This window comes from Hirsutella rhossiliensis (assembly GCF_020360975.1).
Source record: "Hirsutella rhossiliensis strain HR02 chromosome Unknown scaffold00001, whole genome shotgun sequence".
Taxonomy (NCBI): Eukaryota; Fungi; Ascomycota; class Sordariomycetes; order Hypocreales; family Ophiocordycipitaceae; genus Hirsutella; species Hirsutella rhossiliensis.
Genome location: NW_025408667.1, coordinates 4,444,615 through 4,463,886, shown reverse-complemented (window position 1 = coordinate 4,463,886; position 19,272 = coordinate 4,444,615). Strand labels below are relative to the sequence as shown.

The 19,272-nt window shown below is 59.2% G+C and overlaps 5 protein-coding genes across 5 annotated transcripts; 2 read left to right on the top strand and 3 right to left on the bottom strand.

The window, feature by feature from the left end:
- Positions 1 to 1,874: 1,874 nt before the first annotated feature.
- Positions 1,875 to 3,114, bottom strand: HRG_00591 (CRAL/TRIO domain-containing protein; the record flags this gene model as incomplete). Its single annotated transcript, XM_044859062.1, has 2 exons — positions 1,875 to 2,353; positions 2,466 to 3,114. 2 exons carry the CDS (start codon positions 3,112 to 3,114, stop codon positions 1,875 to 1,877), a joined length of 1,128 nt encoding a protein of 375 aa, XP_044725462.1.
- A 974-nt stretch (positions 3,115 to 4,088) lies between these two features.
- On the top strand, positions 4,089 to 4,643 carry HRG_00590 (dUTPase domain-containing protein; the record flags this gene model as incomplete). Its single annotated transcript, XM_044859061.1, has 1 exon — positions 4,089 to 4,643. One exon carries the CDS (start codon positions 4,089 to 4,091, stop codon positions 4,641 to 4,643), a length of 555 nt encoding a protein of 184 aa, XP_044725461.1.
- Positions 4,644 to 4,787: 144 nt separating this feature from the next.
- Positions 4,788 to 5,954, bottom strand: HRG_00589 (uncharacterized protein; the record flags this gene model as incomplete). Its single annotated transcript, XM_044859060.1, has 1 exon — positions 4,788 to 5,954. One exon carries the CDS (start codon positions 5,952 to 5,954, stop codon positions 4,788 to 4,790), a length of 1,167 nt encoding a protein of 388 aa, XP_044725460.1.
- A 1,021-nt stretch (positions 5,955 to 6,975) lies between these two features.
- Positions 6,976 to 13,053, bottom strand: HRG_00588 (AMP-binding enzyme domain-containing protein; the record flags this gene model as incomplete). The annotated part of the gene is made up of 10 exons (XM_044859059.1): positions 6,976 to 7,636; positions 7,691 to 8,184; positions 8,245 to 8,377; positions 8,442 to 8,744; positions 8,802 to 11,157; positions 11,219 to 11,525; positions 11,587 to 12,057; positions 12,128 to 12,289; positions 12,351 to 12,727; positions 12,801 to 13,053. 10 exons carry the CDS (start codon positions 13,051 to 13,053, stop codon positions 6,976 to 6,978), a joined length of 5,517 nt encoding a protein of 1,838 aa, XP_044725459.1.
- Positions 13,054 to 17,027: 3,974 nt separating this feature from the next.
- Positions 17,028 to 19,146, top strand: HRG_00587 (major facilitator superfamily domain-containing protein; the record flags this gene model as incomplete). The annotated part of the gene is made up of 8 exons (XM_044859058.1): positions 17,028 to 17,083; positions 17,158 to 17,284; positions 17,378 to 17,531; positions 17,676 to 17,796; positions 17,853 to 17,904; positions 17,957 to 18,380; positions 18,471 to 18,787; positions 18,871 to 19,146. 8 exons carry the CDS (start codon positions 17,028 to 17,030, stop codon positions 19,144 to 19,146), a joined length of 1,527 nt encoding a protein of 508 aa, XP_044725458.1.
- Positions 19,147 to 19,272: the final 126 nt, after the last annotated feature.

Below are 19,272 nucleotides of genomic sequence, written 5' to 3'. Positions count from 1 at the left end.
GAGTGGGAAAGAGAGAGAGTGAGAAGGAGAAAGAGAGGAGCATCTTATCATCCGCTGGCCGCCTTTTTCGATGCCCCATCACCGACAGCCAGCCAACAACAACAGCCTGTCCATTTCCGTGAAACTAGGCACGCGACGTGCACGAATGGGCTCGTGAGGAACGCTAACCGCACCACTGACGATCAAGGTAAGGTAGCGATGCATTGGCCTGCCCCCCTCCCAACCATGAAGGAGTTGGGAACCAACCAGACGTGTGTGCGACAGACGACGTTGTGTGCTCTGTCTCTCGTCTACCCCCTCACCTTCTCGTCTTTGTCCCCCATTTGCCCCCTTACTGCTTCTTCTATCCCCGCTGCTTCTTCCTCGTGCTCCATTTTGGGCACTATCACGGGGGGAGACACGCTTTGGGGTGACGCAGCGTAAGAGCTGTGGCTGTGAGCCGCACTTTTACACCGGGGGGCGAGGGAGGGTTGCAATTGCTCGCCCAATTTGTGTGAGCCGAGGCGGGCAAGCGAGAAAAAAGAAAAAAAGGGTGAACTGGGAAGCTCGCTGCCTGGAGCCTTGAGATGGCCGGGGGCGGTTTTCTACAGTACATTTTGGTTCATGTCGGCTGCCTGGGATCGTGCATTGGCGCTGATAGGGGCTGACGATGATCACAGTAAACTGCATTCCCAGCTCACCACCTTTTGCCCAAATGACCCTGTCCATGTCCCCCGCGGTTTACATGCCGGGGATGGGATGCCGGGGATGGGAAAGATAGGAAAGGTGCGCGCCTTTCCGGAGGTTGGTGGGAACGAGGCTCCGACGGCCTTGCCAACTCGCGGGGGCTGTGTATAATCGAAGGAAAGGGCACGAAAACAAAGGGCCCTGATGGTGATTTGGCGCCATGACTCGTTCGTGGGGGTGAAGATGAGTGAGTAAGTGAGAGCGTGAGCAAGTGAGAGCGTGAGCAAGCGGGAGCGTGAGCAAGCGAGAGAGCCAATATTCACGCTCCCACCAGTCCAGCCAGAAGACCCGGAACACCAACCCTGCCACAAGTCATTCCATTTTTTCTTCTGCCCCCAAATCCATACTCTGCATTGCCCATCCTTTCTTCCCTTCTTCTCAGGGAAAAAAGCTTGATTTGTGGCTGTCGTGCAACGCGACCTGTAGCGCCGTCCCGGGAGAGGCTTTTCCAGGGACCGTCGCCCCCCCCCCATCCTCTAAAGACAGGCCCCCTGCCCGTGTCCAGTGAGTTCGCTTGGCTTATTACACCAAAGTCGCACACTTGCTGCTCTCTCGGCTCTCTTTGTTCTAGGCTGTCGCCGGGCGGGAGCTGAGCGGCCCACTCACCAGGGCGCTCTCCTCGTCGTCGTCCATCCAAAGGGATGACTGCCTTGTCCCCAAGCATGGCGGGCGTGCGGCAGTCAAGTTGCTATCTGCAATACTACCGCCGTACGTCTGGCAGTGGCAGGCAGCGGCAACACGTCAGAGCCTGTGTCATATGGCCCCCTCTCCTGGCCAGGCACGGCAGTCTTGCGCACCCCTTTGGCTGGCTGGCTTTCAGGGCGAGGTCGGAAGGCCATGCCCAAATCTCGAGCCTCCTGCTCGACGCTGCCACCAGTAACCTAAGTGAGGGGGCGCAGAATGCCGAGGGGTGCGTGCGTGCCTTCGCCATGGCTGGCCCAACCAGCGCAGGCAAGACGAAGCACTGACAGGCAGGCAGAATAACCTTGTGAGACATGGCCACAAAGCTGGGCCAACGAAACGCAGACCTGTCCAACCCGCAAGTCCATGCCTGCCTTTGTAAGCTATGTGCATGTCTACTCGGCATCCGAGTTGCAAACAAGTGCTTCGTGCCAGCCCAGGGCCCAAGAGCATGCAGGCTTCTCTGCTCAAGCTGCATCCGCCGCGACCACCGCCTTTCTGTTGTCCTTGGTCTCCCCCGCCGCGGCGTCGTCGAGCTTGGCGGCCGCCAACTTCTCGTCCACCACATCCACGTCCGTGTCCAACGCCGCTGGCGCCTCGGCCAGCTTGCTGCCGCTGGCCCCTTGGCTGGCCTCGTCGTACCTGAACCCTGTCACGCTCACGGCCGTTCCCCCGGCCAGATACTCCTCCGACTCGCCAATCTCCATGCCCGCAGCCGCCCACCGGGCCGCCTTCTGCTCCCTCCTCCGCTGGCACATGTCGTGCAGCGCAGGCCAATACACGCCGTGGTCGTACTCAAGGTCCATGTTGCCGCCCCAGTCGGCGCTCCACAGCTGCTCCGGCGGCACGTACTGTTTCATGTCCTCGTTGAACTTGAGCTTTCCGCGGGTGACGGGATCGATGAATGGTTGTATGATCTTGAAGAAGCCCGAGACCAGCCACGGCACTGCATCTCGTTAGCGCCTTGCTCCAACTCGGCCTCCACGGTGCGAGTCGCTCCGGGGACGGGACGATGCGCCCGGCGCGGGAATGCGACGGCAGACGTAGCAGCCGCTTACCATTGATGATGAGCGCCTTGCCCAGCCTCTCCGGGTAGTGGTTCTGCAATATATTCAGCACCTCCCTCGCCGTCGAGACAGGCACGCTCGTGTTCTGGCGCTGCTTCGAGGGCTTAAAGTTGATCAACAGGCTCAGCGTCTCGACGCCCGGCGGCATCATGTCGGTCACGCGCTCGACCATGTAGAAGAGATGGTGGATCTGCCGGGGGCTGGCGTCGGTGTTCTGCCGGCCCGGGTTCAGGTACTGGCACGGGCGGCCGAGGCGGTCGAAGCCGGCAATGATTTGCTTGCCCGTCTCCTGCTCGGGCGAGATGTACTCGGCCGTGAAGTCGTCGAGGCCGTACTCGCGCCGCCACGCCAGTGTCGACAGCAGCCGTTTCGCCGACTCATCGACGGACCACTTGGTCGCTCGAAGGTATCGGAGGAGGCACTCGCGCGTGAGCCACAAACGTTCCCGGTCCGTCAGCGGGCCCGACTTGTCCTTTTCCTTGGCGCAGGTGACCTCGGCGAAGCCCTTGACTCGGCCCAGGAGCGCCTCATACTTGCTCTTGTGATCCTCGGTGAGCTCGGGCCTGGGCGCGGGCTCGCTATCGGCCGTCGGGGCCTCGAGCGGCGTCTTTCGGGGGGCGGCCGGAGCTTGGTCTGACATCTTTCACCTCGAGGGCGCTCGATGGGGAGCGAGCAGCGCTTAACGGCGTCGCAGAAGCGGCCAAGTCGCGTCCTGATGGTGATGATGCGCTCTCCGGAGTCGACCCGTGGCAAGCAAATCGGACAAGAAAGCACTCGCCGCCAAAGTCAGGGGAGAGTCGATCCCTTTCTTTTTTGGAAAAGGGGCTGCGACGAAAAGAACTTTTCCACGCTGCGAGTCATAGCAGCACAACAAAGTACCTCATGAGTCGCAACAGCAGCTCTTCTCGAGGCGTGCACGTGCTTATCACGTGGCAGGGGTTCAGGGTTCGAATCTGAAGATAGGTGCGAATTCTCACCTTTGAACCTTCATCAAGCGGTCCATCTGTCATCATCGTCGGGGTCATCAACTTGCCACCGCTCACCGGTGCGCGCACCTACTACCACGGCGACTCAGTCCCCCACCCACTCACTGGCCCGTTGAGCGGCTTACGCCACCTTTTCTGGCTCCAGCACCTCCTCTCTCACAGCCATTATCCCGCACCAGATGGCAGGTGTCAACCACAAACGGCCTCGGAATTCCGGGACGTAATAGATGTCGGCTCCTTTCTGGTCAAGAATTTCGCGCCATTCATCCACTACCTGGCGAAACAAGACGCAACCTTGGGACCTGCCGTTTCGCAACATATCGCCCGGCGAGTAACAAGCGATTTGGAGCACCTCGTACTAACGGCAGTAAATGCCTAGGTCGGCATATTAGTAGTGGTCTTTGCCTCAGAGAAGAGGGTCTTCCAAGTTCGTGCATTCTGTACGGCTCTAATGCTGGCTGAAAGGCATTGAGCTGTGTAACTGCAGTTGGTCGGGTAACGCACCTCTAATTTAGCCGTCTTTTAGCCATCTGCTAGGTGTTCGCGGAGTAATTACTCGTGCGTTCAGCTGTGAAATTTCGATTGTACCCCTCGAATCGCCTCGAACCCCGCGGAACAAGATGCCATGATGCTCACCGGGGCCTCCATCGTCAAGCGCGAGCTTGTGCGCAACCTGCTCTCCGCTACGCAGCAGCTACAGCCGTGCGGCGTCGACCTCTCCCTACGGCGCGTCCTCCGGTGGACATCGCCGGCCACCGTGGACTTCGACAACGCGCGCCGCCAGGCCGCCGCCACAGCCGAGCTCCCCTTCCGCGACCAGGGGGCCGGTACTGGCACCGGCTCCGTCGCTCTGGCGCAGGGCGCCTATCTCGTCGAGTTCAACGAGACGGTCCATGTGCCGCTCGACTGCATGGGCCAAGTCTTTGTGCGGTCGTCGCTGTGGCGCTCGGGCGCGCTGCTCACGGCCGGCGTCGTTGATGCCGGGTACGAGGGAGCTCTGGGCGCCCTCCTTGACATCCGGAACCCAATGGGCATCGTGCTGTGGCGCAACGCCAAGCTGGGACAGATCACCATGCACAGACTCGAGGACAAGGTTGCAGGCTACCGCGGCATCTACCAATTCTCGGCGAGCACCATCGGCCGAGATGGAGCAACTACGCCTGCTTCCGGCCCAAAGACTTGATAGATTCACACCCATGGCAACCAGAGACTCAAAAGAACCGGTGGAAACTTGGGTTGGGGTATGGAAAGCAAGCATAGACGGCAAAAGTGGGAAAGAACAGAAAGACCAGCGTCAATGAACACCGGCGGGCTCCCCTTCGAGGCCTCAATGTATTGTGGAAAGATGGTGCCCCAATACATCCTGCACCACGTCGAAGAGCCTCGACCTCCGGGACAGGACGTTTGGCATCCTCTCGTTGGACAGGTCTTCTTCATACTTTTCGGCCACGTTGTCCGAGATGATGTGGAGGTAGCCGAACCGGATCCCGCTCCTCGCCGCCGCCTGCGCCATCATTCCTATCTCGGGGTCGACAAAATCAACGGAGGCGGGCAGCGCGGCAAGCCAGTCGCGGGTCTCGTGAAGTACGCTGCTCACCGTCAAGTGATTCCCCACAAACGTACAGTCGCTGGCGAGGCGGGCGACGGCGGTGTCGAGCGCGTTTTCCCACTCGACGGGCTGGCCGCGGACGTGCGACACCCCCCCCGTCGCCAGCCAAGTGTTTGGCCTGACGTCCTTTTTGACGCTGCCGAGCTTGCCGAAGTAGAGGACCTCGCGGACGCCCAGTCGCGACGCGAGATAGTGGACCACTTCGCCGGCAATGTCGCCCCAGAAGGCGGGTCGGAAGCCGACAAAGGCCACGCTGCGGCCGTTGAAGCGCCGCACCGTCCAGTCGAAGCAGCCGTTCTCGTCCCAGTCTTCGGCGGCGGCGGGGCCCGTCAGCCGCTGCAGACGATGGACGAGGCCGAGGACCACGGTGTCAACCCCGCTGGGGAGGTGGCCAAGGTTAGTGGCCTCCAGCGCAGTCTGGGTATCGGAGCACGACAAGGGGTGGAAGGACACCCTCGAGGGCGGGGTCAAGCCGGCGCCCTCTCGTTGGCGGATGCCGAGGTAGGTCGCGATGATTTCGGCATAGTGCTCGACGTGATCGTAACCCGGAAAGCACTCGATGTACAGGTGGTTGCCGGCGGCTCGGGCGGTCGGGCGCTGCCAGTTGAAGGGCTTGTCGCGCTTCTCGCCGCGGAAGACGGCGGACGGGGGCGTGCGCGTGTAGGCACCAACGACGGTGATTTCGTCGTAGGGCTGCTCGAGGACCGCCTGGTGCACCTTCATGTCGAGGTAGCGCGGCAGGGAGGCGCCCATGGTGTGGTTCGCCACTGTCGCCTCGCGGCGCGGATAGAGCTTCTCACGTCCAGACGCAACAGACGGCGGTGGTGCCCGCACGGGGCGGCTCGACAGCAGGGTAGCGGCGCGCCCGACGGGGAATCGCGTCATGGGGAGCGGCGGCTATGGCTAGCTGGCGGTGGCGCGACTTGTTCTTGGGCTCGAAAAAGGAGGAGACTTGAAGCACGAGTCTGTGACTACTCAGTAGTCCATGGATGGACGGTTCTCGCAGTCGACACGGGTGTCGTGGTTGCAGAAGCTGAAGCTGATGCTGGCGATGCATGTTGCCGCGTCCACCATGAATCCTCCGCTTCATTCCGCTTCCCCGTCTCTTGGCGGCGGCACTCGTACCAACCACGGTGCTACGTTTGTGCCAAAAATGGATAGCTGGCTAAACGTGAAGCTATATGGTCATCATCAGTCTTATTCTGTGGCCAAGTGTTGCGCATTCGTCACTTTCGTCTCTGCGGGCAACACTAGACCAGTCATTCAACGAACTGTCCGCCGTGTGGCGAGGCAAACTTGATGTGTACTGTCTATTAAGGTAGTCGAGAGTTAATTAACTATGAACCCAGGGCGCCAATTAAAGACGTCGACAAAGCGCGAGAGCTGCAGGCGTGCCTCGACAAATGCGGACGCGGGCCAGCAGCCGGCGGTGAGTCATCCCCCCCTACTTTCTCCGTCCTACGGTCACCAAGACGGCGCGGGTGCTGTCCTTATCTCTACTACCAAAACACCAAGCCCGCACTCTTACGAGAGTCGAATTTGAGGACATCATGACCTCGCAAGCCATCTCGAAGGAAGAGGCGGCCGCCCTCTTGTGACTAAAGGAGGCACAGCATCTCGCCGCCGGGCAGTTGGAGGATACGGGCGCCGACGGGACAGCCACACGCACACCCTCCGTGGAACATCGGCTGGCTTCGTCAAGGATCGGCCGAAGACGCTCAGAACCGACCAGCGGCACCTTATCGTAGCAGATGAGTGCCACAATCCAAAGACGCAGACATCATCCTAATCGCCGGCCACCCCGACCTCGAAATCTACCATTGATCTTACGCGACATATGCCGAACCACGCCCCATTTTCTGGGCCGTATTCTCCTTGACGCCTGTGGAATATCAAGCCCCTCGGCCTACTGCATCATTTTCCGCACCACAGTGTCGACAATGGCCGCAGTCTGGCCCGCCTGCGACGTGCCCCAGACGTCAAAGTGGCCGCAGTCCAGCTCATGCATGGCCACGCCGGGAATCACAGCCTCCCACTGCTTCTTGACGAGCGGGCATGTCCCGGATTGCCCAGCCGCAGCCCCGACATAAGTCGCATGCTTCACCCGGGCAAGGGCCGCTCTGCTCGTCTTCTCGAGCTCCGGCCATGTGTCAATCGGGGGGCTGTCCAGTGCAATCAAGCTGATATCAAGCTCGGGACGTTGCTCGCCAATAAGGGCCGCCAGGCCCAAGGCCGACAGGCCACCCAGCGATATTCCCACGATGATCAGTCTCCGGCTCTCCGCACAGGCTCGCGCTGGTTCGAGGTAGGCATTGACGTGACCCATCGTTGGATCCTCTTCCGGATGCTCGAGAGCCATGATCGTCAGCCCCTCGGGCAGACATCCGACCAGCGGATGAGCCGCAGCGCAACTGCCTCCCGACCCAGGCAGCAAGATGATGGTCGCGTCTTTCCCAACCTGCAGAATCGTCGACGTGACCCCGTGAGGCTTCGCTCCACGCAGCTGATCTTCATAAATCGCCGCCAGAGCAGACGGTGTGCAAACCCCAAGCAGCATTCCCTTGACCCTGCGCAGCCACCATCAACATCCGTCAAGCAATGAAAGAATAGCAGAAACTTACCCCACAGAAGGCCCCGGCAAGCGCTTCGATGCTGCGCCAACCAAGGCAGTATATGACTTGCTGTCCAGGCCGTTTTGCTTCAAATCGGTGTCGCTGTCAACGCGAATACCAAGGACATCAGAGGCGCACTTGGAGAACACTAGGCTGGCCAATGAAGCGCTCGTCTCCCGCTTTCCCCCTAATTTGGAGGATCTCAGGCGCGGCGCCCGAAGAGCCTTGCGCTTGAATGTTGTCTCGGGAACCAAAGTCGTCGTTTCCTTGCGAAGGCGCTGGTCGGGGAAGCCCAGCACGACGTGCGAGTTGACGCCGCCCCATCCTGCGGCCGATACAGCCAGGATGTCGTCGGGGTCAAGACGGGTCTGCTTCGATGCCAGCACCACTGGCAAGTCGGGGTTAATCATGGGGTTCGCCTGCTCGAGGCCCTTGGTGGCCGGCACTACACCAGCCTGCATCGACTTGCACAGCTTGATGAGGGACACAAGCCCGGATGAATGCTGACCAACTGTTAGCGCAAGGTGGCGGACTTGCGTCCAGAATTCTCGACTGGGACTTGCCTGGGCATTTCCAATGTTGCCTTTGGTTGACCCAACAGTGAACTGCCGACCACCACCCCCGAGCTCCTTCACTGCGAGGCTCAGGCCTTCGAGCTCAAGAGCATCGCCAATGGGAGTGCCACTTCCGTGAATTCTACACAGGGAGACAAGTCAGCTTTCCGTCTGCCGGGCTCATCGCCAAGGCGCCAGGAGCATACTCGGCATATTTGAGCTTGTCTGCCGTCAACTCAGCCACCTTCCATGCCGATTTGATAACGTCCGCCTGCCCTCGCGGAGACGGCACCTGGAAGCCTGCTTTGTCCAGCGCTCCGTCTGCCCCAATGCCCGTCCCCAGAATCTTGGCATAGACCGGCGTCTCGTCCGAAATCGCTGCTGAGTATCGCTTCAGGATGACGGCAGTCACGGCGTCTGCTGGGACGGTCCCGTCGGCTCTTGAATCGAACGGATGGCATTCTCCTCGCGAGGAGAAGATTTGCCCCTTTTGAGTAATGTAGCCTCCGCTAGATCAAAGTCGTTAGCCAATTGCAACTAATGTTTCTCATGGAGGGAAGCCGAACTCATAAAGCTGGACAGACACGCCGCCGACCAGGGCCATGTCACATCGGCCAAGTCGAATGGCGTCGAAGGCTTGGGAGAGGGCCACGGTGCTGCTGGCGCAGTTTGTTTGAATCGTGACGTTGGGGCCGCGGGCGTTAAGATGATATGCGGTTCGAGTGGAGATGGATGGCGCGACAAAGGCCCGGTTCTCGCGCATAAAGGTGTCGGTGACGACTGACTCCGTATGCAGATGATACGCATGGTTCGCAGATCCCACAAAGACGCCCAGTCGCTCGCCGGCCATGCTGCGACCATCGATGCCGGCGTCTGCGAGAGCTTCAAACGCCACCTCCAGGAAGAGACGCTGTTGCGGATCCATCTCCGTCGCCTCCTCCTCACCAAGGTTCCAGAACTCGTGGTCAAAGTCCTCAATGTCGTCGAGCGCGCCCGCTCGAGGGACCCAGACATTCCCAGGGAGAGTTTCGCGCTCGGCACATGTTTGAGAATCACGGATTCCAGATTGTCCGTTCATCAGCATGCTGTAAAATTCATCCACGTTCTTGGCACCGGGGAAGCGTCCGGCGAGGCCGACGACGGCTATCTCGGGCATATTGGGAACATCCGAGACCGAGGTCGCGGCCGTCCTAGTGAAGATTGGAGTTTCGTCGATGGTGGAGACTGAAGAGCTCAAAGACGCGGGGGTTTTGGTAACTGCCGGCTTGGGTCCCCTGCGGCGGACAGGCATGGGCCTCTTCTTTCCATCGCTCAAGAGCACCGCCTGACTCTTGATGGTGGACTTGTGGAACAGATCCACAAGCCGAACTGCCTTTGAGGGGAATGTAGCCTTGAGCTTCTCGTGCAGCTTCGGGACGAGGAGACTGTGACCTCCAATGTCGAAGAAGTTGACGTCGACCGGCGGAGACGACGACATCTGCAAGATACCCTGCCATATGCGCGCGACCGCGGTCTCGTTGTCGGCTGACTGGTCGTCACCGGAAAGCTCCGTCTCTGCATCCGAGCTGTCCAAGAACTCGACGCCCTCCGGGGCACTGCAGCGTGTGAGCTCACTGCGCCTGGATCGGACAGCCTTGTGGTCAATCTTGCCGTTGGTGTTCTTTGGCAGGGTGTCAACAGGGTGGACCTTGGACGGGACCTTGTAGCTCGGGAGTATGCCCTTCAGAGCATCCGTCAGAATCTTGGGCGATACTGTGCTTGGAGCAACAAAAGCCAGCATCTCGAGGCCGTTTTCCGACGGCTGGACCGAGGTCTCCTGAACGCCGGCGCCAGCGCTCAGGATGGCGTTTTCAATCTCTTCAGGGGCGATGCGGAATCCGCGCACCTTGAGCTCCCTGTCGATTCTGCCCATGATGAGAAGCGACCCGTCCTCGAGCAAGAGCCCCTTGTCACCAGTTCTGTACATTCGCTCGCCGGTTTCGTGGTGGACGGCGAAGCTCTTTGCTGTGAGATCTGGCTTCTCGCAGTAGCCTCGTGAGATTTGTGGCCCGGAGAGACAAATCTCGCCCTCGACACCTGTTCCGAGGACCGCTCCAAAGCCCTCGGCGCACACATGGGCTGTCGTCTTTGAGTTCGGGGGGCCGGCGGAAACGACGTCCGGGAGATCATCTGTCTTGTCAATCTTGTTGAACGCCACGGCAATTGCGGCCTCTGTCGGACCATAAGCATTAACAAGGTTGACACGGGGATGCCACCTCGCGAATATCTCGTGCGACGGCGCCTCACCCCCTATGGAGATTTGTTGCAGACTGGGGACCTCTGCTTCCAGGGGCAATGTCTCGAGGGCCGTAGGTGTGATTTGCATAAAGGTGACGCCGTTTTTCTCGATGACTTCGGCAAGATACTCGCCGACAAGCTGCTTGGGATACTGGGCGAAGCAAAGACAAGCCCCGGTGCAGAGTGCGCTGCTCCATTCTAAAATGGATGCGTCAAAGGTAAAGGACGCCAGCTGCAGAACGCGTGTCCCGAATCCGACCTGGAACATGTTCGTGGAGGCTTGCACAAGGGCGGCCAGGTTGCCGTGCTCGACCATGACGCCCTTTGGCTCACCGGTAGAGCCCGATGTGTAAATCATGTAGGCGAGGTCGTCGTCTGCGGTGGCGTATTTGACCTCGTCAAGAGAGCTGGCCGTGCTGGCGTTGTGAGTTTGGGCCAACTCCTGCACTAGGGCTTCATCTACGACCAGGATGGATTTGCTGTTCTCCAGGATCGAGGCCCGCTGACGCTCCGTGAAGTCGATATCGAGGTACACGAAGGCGGCGCCGCACTTGAGGATGGCAAGGATCCATTCGATGATTGCGAAGCCGCGTCCAAGATGGATGAGCACTCTATCTCCACGACACACATTGCGCATTCTTAGGACTGGTTTGACCAGGTGTCAGCAAGACTGCATGACGCGGCGACCTTCCAGGGACTTGCTTACACCTAGCCTTGTCTTCCGAAGACTTGTATAGCTCGCCATAGGTCATCGACTTGCCCATCTCTGCCGAGTGCAGAGCCGGGCTGCTCGGGTTGCTCTCAGCATGCGCGTCAAACCAATGATGGACATGGCAGAGAGGGTTGGGCTGCGGGTCGGCTGGTGCGACTGGCAGGCAGGGGTGTTTCGGGAGCCAGTCGAGCATCTCCGCCAACTGGGCCCCGTCAACTTTGCTGAGAGACACCATCCTGTCAAACTGCGTTTTCATGCCGTTTAACGCAGCGCCGGAGAAGACTTGGGGGTTGTAGATGACCTGCCGGCGTTGATGTCAGCGGGATGAAGAGGAACATTTGACTGGCTCGGCCACGACTTACCCCAAGCTTCACGTCCGTGTCATACTCTAGGAAGCAAAAGAAGAGGTCCCAGGAGCCCTCGACGGGGAACAAGCGGCACTCTGATCTGGCCAGCTTGGGAGAGTAAGTGACGGCCACTCGGGGGGGCTCGTAGTCAATGTTGAGACCACGGCACGACCGGGCGACTTCGACGGCCGGGAAGAGCTCGGCCTTCTTGACGGCGCTGACGTTCTTCCCCACGGCTGCCACGAGAGCCCTGAACGACCCATCCGACTCGTCGAGGGCCTTCCACAAGGGTACGCGCACAGGCAGAGCGTTGGCGAACTGGCCGACGCATGCCCCCATTTCCCTCGGCCGGCTGCCAAAGCCCACCGCCAGCATCTCGTCTTTGCGAAACTGGGGCCTCTTCTTGTCGACCACGAGCAAGCCGACCAGGGCGGTGGCCACGCGGAACCAAGAGGTCTTGAACATTTGGCTCCAGACATCGAGTTCCTTGTCATTGCGTCAGATGTGCAGTCCAAACCCGGAGAGGAGTTGCGGTTTCGTGTCTGGGTTTACTCACGGACTTGGGAAACGTGCACCAGCTGTCAATCTTGCGATAGCTTGCGTTGGTCGTGCTGGGCTTCGATACTTCTTTCGACCAGGGGGTGTTGCTTTGGTCTCGCACCTGGTCCATGAGAACCTTTTGGTTATCGAGATATGCTTGCGATCTCGCCCAAGCTCGCTGGAAGGAAAACATGATATGAGCTGACTGTCAATAATCGCTACACCAGATCAATTCTCACCTCTGCCATGTGCATGGCGTTGAACTGCACCGCCGGCGGCAGGACAGCATCGGGATCCTCAAGCAGCTCGAGAAACTCTCGAGACAGGTTGGTCATGGACTGGCCGTCGACGACAATGTGGTGGCCGACAATGTAGACCCTGAAAGCCCTTGGATCCTGCAATATCACCCACCGAGCGGGTAGTTGATGCTGCAGTGCAAAAGGGGTCCGCAGGATGCGCGTCATGGCGTGCTCGGCAATCGGGGATGTCTCGCGGTACACGATGCGGACTTCGGGGTCGACGTCCTCAGCGGCATACTCTTCGAGGTGAGGCTTGCCATCCACCACGGCAATTTTGGAGCGCAGCACAGCATGGCGCGCCGTAAGCTTGTGGATCACTGCATATCTTGGTTAAAGGGGGTTTGATTCCATGCGTCAAACGTTGAAGATTCCAGGACGGGTTTCGCTTACCTTGAAGGATGTCGGTGATGCTGGGCGGCGCCACGTTGGATCCTCTACTCAGCAGATCCCACTCCAAGGTGAGGTTGTACTGTGTGCCGGCCGGGCTCATCTGGAACTCGATCCACATGCCTTCTTGACTCTTGGTCAGCGGGTAGACGCTTCGGGGGATGCTCATCTCCCGATGCGCCGAGCTCGGAACCGGCTCTTTGCTGTTGCTGGGCGGTCCCGAGAGGAGACACATGTCATCCTGGTAGAGGGACATGATGTCGGAAGCAAAACACACACCCCCAGCTTTTTGGCTGTGTGATTGAGGCGAAAGAGAGGAGCGTGAAACAGCAGGGGTGAGTAATGGGCTTATATGAAAACTGGCCACGAGGCCGTAACGAGAGAATCAAAATTAACCAGGAAAAGGGCTCAAGAGAAGAGAAGGATCCTCTGAGAGACGCGGATGTGTGGTAGATATAAGAGTTCGGGTGGACAGGCCAAGTCAAACAAGCTTGGTGATGGTGAGAGCGCTAGTTTACAACTAGATGAGTCGGCACCTCTTGCTCGCTTGAAGATCGGAAGTACGAAGTACGTAATGCCGAGTTCCAGAATAGAATCCGGATCTTACGTCTTCTATAGTCTGATGAAAGCGATATTCTTTGCTCTAGAATCGTTCTGGAATGGTTCGCAAGGCAGGTTCCTGACCCAGACATCTGTGCGGGATAAATAGTCAAGAGCTGACAGCAGGGGGGTGGGCGTTTGAATCTGCAGGAGATTCTCTCAGAACCACGTGGTTGCGGCGGCAAAGATGCGTTCAAAGGTTCCCGGGAAGCTGTCATGTTGGGCCGTGGACACGAAGAGCAGCAAGAGCCGGCAAGCCGAAACTGCTGACCCCCACGCCGGCTCTCCATACGAAGTCAAGATCACCGTTGAAGCAACAAGTACATGGAGAGGCAGAACAAGCAAGGGGAGACAATGATTGCTGCTGCCTAGGCCGGCCGCAAACGCCCATCAGGGGGGGAGGCCGAGATGCTTCACGTTGGACTCGCCCGCGGGAGCCAGTCGATGCTGCCCCGCTCCCACGCGGAGTATGAATTGCATACTCTGTACCGAACACCTCGAACAAGCCCTCGGATTCACTACATGGGCCTGCAGGTGGTGCGTTGGTGGGCTCGCGTGGCCAGGCCGCAGGCCGTGACAGACGTCAGCAACACAGGCACGCATCTGGAGACGAAATTTTTTCTCCCAGTTCCTTATGCTGTGCGTGGCCTGATCTGTGCTTGTTGCTTGGACGGAACACTCGGGGGTTGTTGCTTGCAGACTCCCTTTTCTGGTTCAAGCTAAGTTGCCTACCGGGCTCTTCCAGTATATTCTCCTTCCTTCGTGTCGATCCATGAGGCGATACAACCAATGGGCGAGTGGTGTGATTCCACCCTGGGTTTGTGTTGCAACGCCAAGCAGACGGACAGGGGCTGTCTGTGTACAAGGCTGAGAAGGCGTTCGTCCTACAGCAAGGAGGAGGCACCAGCGGGGGACGGAACTCGAAAAGGATGCCATTGCATCGACTTGCGGTTCCTCGCGGTTCCTCAGCCATGACGCAACTGTCTGTAGCCAGTCGTGGAGCTGACCAACAGATGCCCGCCTTCAAGGCAGCACCTCACGTTTGCTCGAGCGATCCCCCCTTCCCCCTCGATCGCAGCCTCCGTACGTCGGTCAAGGAATCGATTACCTCTTTGCGCATCGCGTAGCTCCGGCTCGGAGCATTGGCAACGGCCCGATGCCAGCAACCTGTCAAGCCCCACGGCAAAGTTGTCCGGGCCCGGCCCCACGGCCGTAGACAGATTAGCTTCCGGTGGAGGAGGCTGCTGCTGGTCCCCGGCTGCTTCTGTGAGTAGGCCGTGGACAAGGGGGGTGACAGGACAGTGGAGACGTCGGGGCTCCTCCAAAGCCCCATCCAGTCAGTCCTCCACCATGGGCTCGCCTGGGGGCGCCGCCGTCGGACTCACGTCGTCGGGTTCGCGCTGTTGACGGCCGAAGGTGCCGGAGCGGACGGGGCCGAATGCACCTTTGTGGCCCTGATGCTAACTTTACGTATTGCGATGTAGAACCGGACCGGGGCCGTGGCATGGGTACTGTTTCTTGGGCGGCTCACAGGGATGTACGCGTATATGTGTGTACTGACGGTTTGCCGTTGCAGTTGAGTGTCTATGCCTAAGCCGACCCAAGCCATCTTGCCCAGCACGCCGTTGCTTCCTCTCTACGCATACATGCAACGCTTGAGCTTGCCCCTGAGTTTGCCCCTTGGCAGTACAGGGGAATACTCTCCACACCACAGCCATCACTCTTGCAAGGAGGCTTGGCACATTCATGGGCCTCATCTAGGCAATGTCCTTGCGAGCACGATGGCGACGGCCGTCCGAATCCCCGCGAAGTCTGCCCATCCCCTGTTAACAGGCGCAAGTCCAACAAGCCACTTCTCATTTATACATATGCGTAAGTCGACTCACGGAATCCGTCGATCATACAGCCCTTCATGCCAGACTCTAGATAGCCAGCGTAAAGTACTGCCATCATTGGAAGATGGTTCCGGGCATGGGTTGAGGCCGCTTGTTGTGTACTCGGCCAAGGCGCAGACTTGTGCGCCGTCGATTGCATCCCGCCCGGCGTCATTCATCAATTGATGGGCACAGGGGTTTTCATTCCTCGAGCCGGCGTCGTGACTGCTCCACAAGCTTCTTTTGTTTAAGCTTATCCCTTGCCAAAAGCCTCGTGTATGGATGATACGGTCGGACGGCGCCCGGCGAATGAGGACAGCCATGGGCTCATCTCAGCTCGGGGCCGGCGAGTTGCCAAGCACAACATGTCTTTGTTCCGGCACGGGTCGGGCTCAAGTAAGACGGTGGAAGCGAGAACTGGCTCGCCGGATTCAAGGATGGTGCTTGTCGTTCACGGACAGCCCACACGTCAGACTGCCGTGGCACACACGTACGGTACACATGCCGAGGGCAGAAGGCTCCCTTGCTTCCGAATAGCAGCGCATGTCTCAACAATCTCCGCCACGGCAACACGCGGGATAAGAGTATCCGTGTGTGTCCGTCGAGTCATCTGATGCCGCCATGCCCGGCGGCCAAGCAGCCACTTGTTTGCTGGGTTCTTCGCCCAACCATGGCGGCGCAAAAGATCCCATCGACATCCAACAGCAAAAGTCTCGGAGCAGTTCCGGCAACAAGAGCAGGGGAAACCCTGTGCCCCTTTTTCGGTGGGCCGGGGCCTTGTCATAAGTTACAACATGTATGAAACAGTAAGACCAAACTGCATGCCATTCATTGCCTCTTCAAGCCGCTCCCAGCCATCTGAAATCTCTGTCGACGGCTTAGCTTACTCTTGTTGGTCGCCAATTCGCCGTCGAATCATGTCGTCGGCGTGTGCTCACCCAGGATGCTGCCCCAGCGTACCTATTCTGTAAATTACGTCCCCAGTCAAAAAGGCCCATGATAATAAGCCAGGGCCCTCGTCTCCAACGCCAAGAAACATGACGGAACCCACTCTCCTCGTGTTGCCAACGCCATCTTACTGCATGTGCATCCATGAATGTCCTCGGCCGTCCACACCGGAAAAGCCTGCCCCGGACGCTGAGGCTCAAGCCCGGATCGGGCCGGCCTGTTGGTAAGGGTTACGTTATGAATAGAGCACGCCGTACGGATACTGCTGCCGGGTCGCTGCCAGGGGCAAAGATGACACGGACTGGGTCCTCTCCGTCTCTTTCCGAGCCGTGAGACGACGGGGCAGTTGCAGCTGACAGTGCTGCGAATGTGTAGAAGAAAATAGACGAGGATAAAACAGCGCCTTGTTGGCTATCAAGCAAGGCGTTGCTCCCCACTGTTAGTTCGGCACAGCGGTCTGCTGGATAGTCCAAGGCGTGGCACAGCTGCATGTTATGTTATGCATGTGTTGGAAAACCACCGTGGCGTGCAGACAACAAGGGAAGTGTACAGACACTCCAGAAAGCGTTCTGCAAGTGGGCCCTATACCTCGTTGAGGTGCTGGTGGCAGCGTGGCAGCACGCGTTGCGTTGCTGATGTCTGCCTACCTGGCTCGCCGTCATACGCTTTCTCCCTCCCCCTTTCCGCCTCGGAATCCAGTTGCTGTTTTGGCCCCCGACAACGTACATCAAACCGTAGAGACTTGGAGACATAAGACCTCAAACCTACCTTGAACTGCTGTTTGCCAGCCCACCAGCGTCGATCCAGAATGGCGGTCGCTCACACGCCGCCCAAGGGCGCGTCCATCGCGACCCTGACCATCGTGTAAGTCCAACAAAGACGTCGACGAAGCCAAGGAGCAGGGCTTACGCTCTGCACACCCGCCGTCGACGACGCAGATGCCTCGTCTTCTTCGTCGACATTGCCAACATTGGCATGGCAAACATTGCCCTGCCCACCATCCAGACCCAGCTCGGCTATGACGACGGCTCTCTGCAATGGGTGCTCACTGCCTATGCCCTGACGGTGAGACTCTGCTTGGCCCAGAGCCCGCCGACATGACCAAACTTGTTCCATTACATGGAACCCCTTGGCTGACGATGCCCGCCCCTCGTCCAGTTTGGAGGCTTCCTCATGGCCGGCGGTCGACTGGGCGACATATTTGGCCACAAGCATGTCCTGGTATTCGGCATGACGCTCTTCAACATAGCCACGCTCGTCTGCGGTCTCGTCAACCACAGGATCGGCCTCGTCGTCGGCAGAGCCTTCCAAGGTATGACCTTTCAGTACATTGTCTCGGCTGTCAGAGAGTGAGAGAGTGAGTGAGAGAGTGAGAGAGTGAGAGAGAGAGAGAGAGAGAGAGAGAGAGAGAGGGGCACCAGGGGCTAATCTCATACGTCCGCGTGCGCCTCGGCAGGACTTGCGGCCGCATTCACCATCCCCTCGGCCCAGTCGCTCGTCGCCCTGTCCTTTCAAGATCCCCAGGCCCGCGTCAAGGCCTTTGGCGCTTGGGGCGCTGCCGGATCGACGGGCTTTGTGTAAGTGCCCTCACCCGCATCGCCATTTGTTGCTGCCGCTGACCATTTGCCCGTAGCTTCGGCCCCATCATCGGAGGCCTCTTCACCTCGCTGGTCTCCTGGGAATGGGTCAGTGAGGCTGAGCACTCGGCGGACTTGCCAGCCTGCTAAGCTCATGTAGATCTTCTGGTTCAGCCTCATCGTCGAAGGCGCCCTCGAAATCGCCGCCCTCGCCCTCCTCTTCACAAATGGCCTCCCCGGCCCGTCCCCCTCTCAACCCGACAGTCCCAGCCCCTGGTCCAGGTTGCACATCCGCCTCGACGTCCTGGGAACCTTCTTCTCCGTCTCCGGCCTGATACTGCTCGTCTACGGCCTCACCACCGGCAACGTCCACGGCTGGAACAAGCCCGACGTCATCGCCACCCTCGTCGTCGCCGTCTGCCTGCTCGCCGTCTTTGTCTTCGTCGAGCTCCGCGTCTCGTCGGACCCGATCCTGCCGCGATACATGTTTGACGATAGAGTCAGGGTCTTGGGCTGTGTCGCTGCCGCCTTGACGTATGCTGTGTGGCAGGGCAGCAACTATCTCTTGACGCTTCAGTTGCAAAGTAAGATGATTCGTCTCGCTCCCCTTCCCTCTTCCCCTCAAGGCTCGCACGGCAGCTCACCAGCATCAAACTCATTCTTGCCATCAATAGGCTTTGGCTTCTCGGCCCTCTCCACAGCCGTCCGCTTCCTCCCGCTCGGCATCACCGCCATGGTCGTCAACTTTGTCATCCCCATGCTGCTCCGACCCGTCGGCTCCCGCAACCTGCTCCTCGCCAGTTGGGCTCTCTGCATCGCCGGCCTGGTCCTCCTCTGCCGCATGGCATCGGCCGACGACTACTGGCGGCTCTGTCTGCCCGGAATGATCCTCTACATTGCCGGCGTCGGCACCGTCTATTTCGTCGGCAACGTGACCGTCGTTGCCACGGCCTCTGAGCAGCTTCAAGGCACCGTCTCAGGCGTGTACAACGTACGACGTACCAGAAGCTCCCCCTTTCAGCCTTGATCATGAGAAAATGCGTGAACCAGTCCTCTGACCTTGGCCTTCCGCAGATGTTCTTGAACGTTGGTGGTGCTGTTCTTGGCGTCGCTGTCCTCACCGTCATCTCCGACTCCGTCACCTCCAACCGTGGCGGCAAACAAGATCCCGGTGCCCTTCTCGACGGCTACCGCGCCGGCTATTATGGCGCCATTGCCATGGCAGCCCTCGGTCTTGTCCTTGGTGTCTTCTTCAAGCCCAGCAGGGACAACGGCGAGCCAAGGGACGGGAATGGCGAGTCTCCTCAGCCGCCCGGGGACGCAGAAGCAGCCCAAGGGCAGAAGGCGTGATCAGCGATGCTGCGAGGAAGACTGTCCAGCTTCGTCGTTATCTTGTCGGCCCCTGCCATGCATGCTCATGGCGACGGGGTCTTTTTATCTTCAGAAAGGCAATGTGGCTTTCTACAAGCCGCCGTC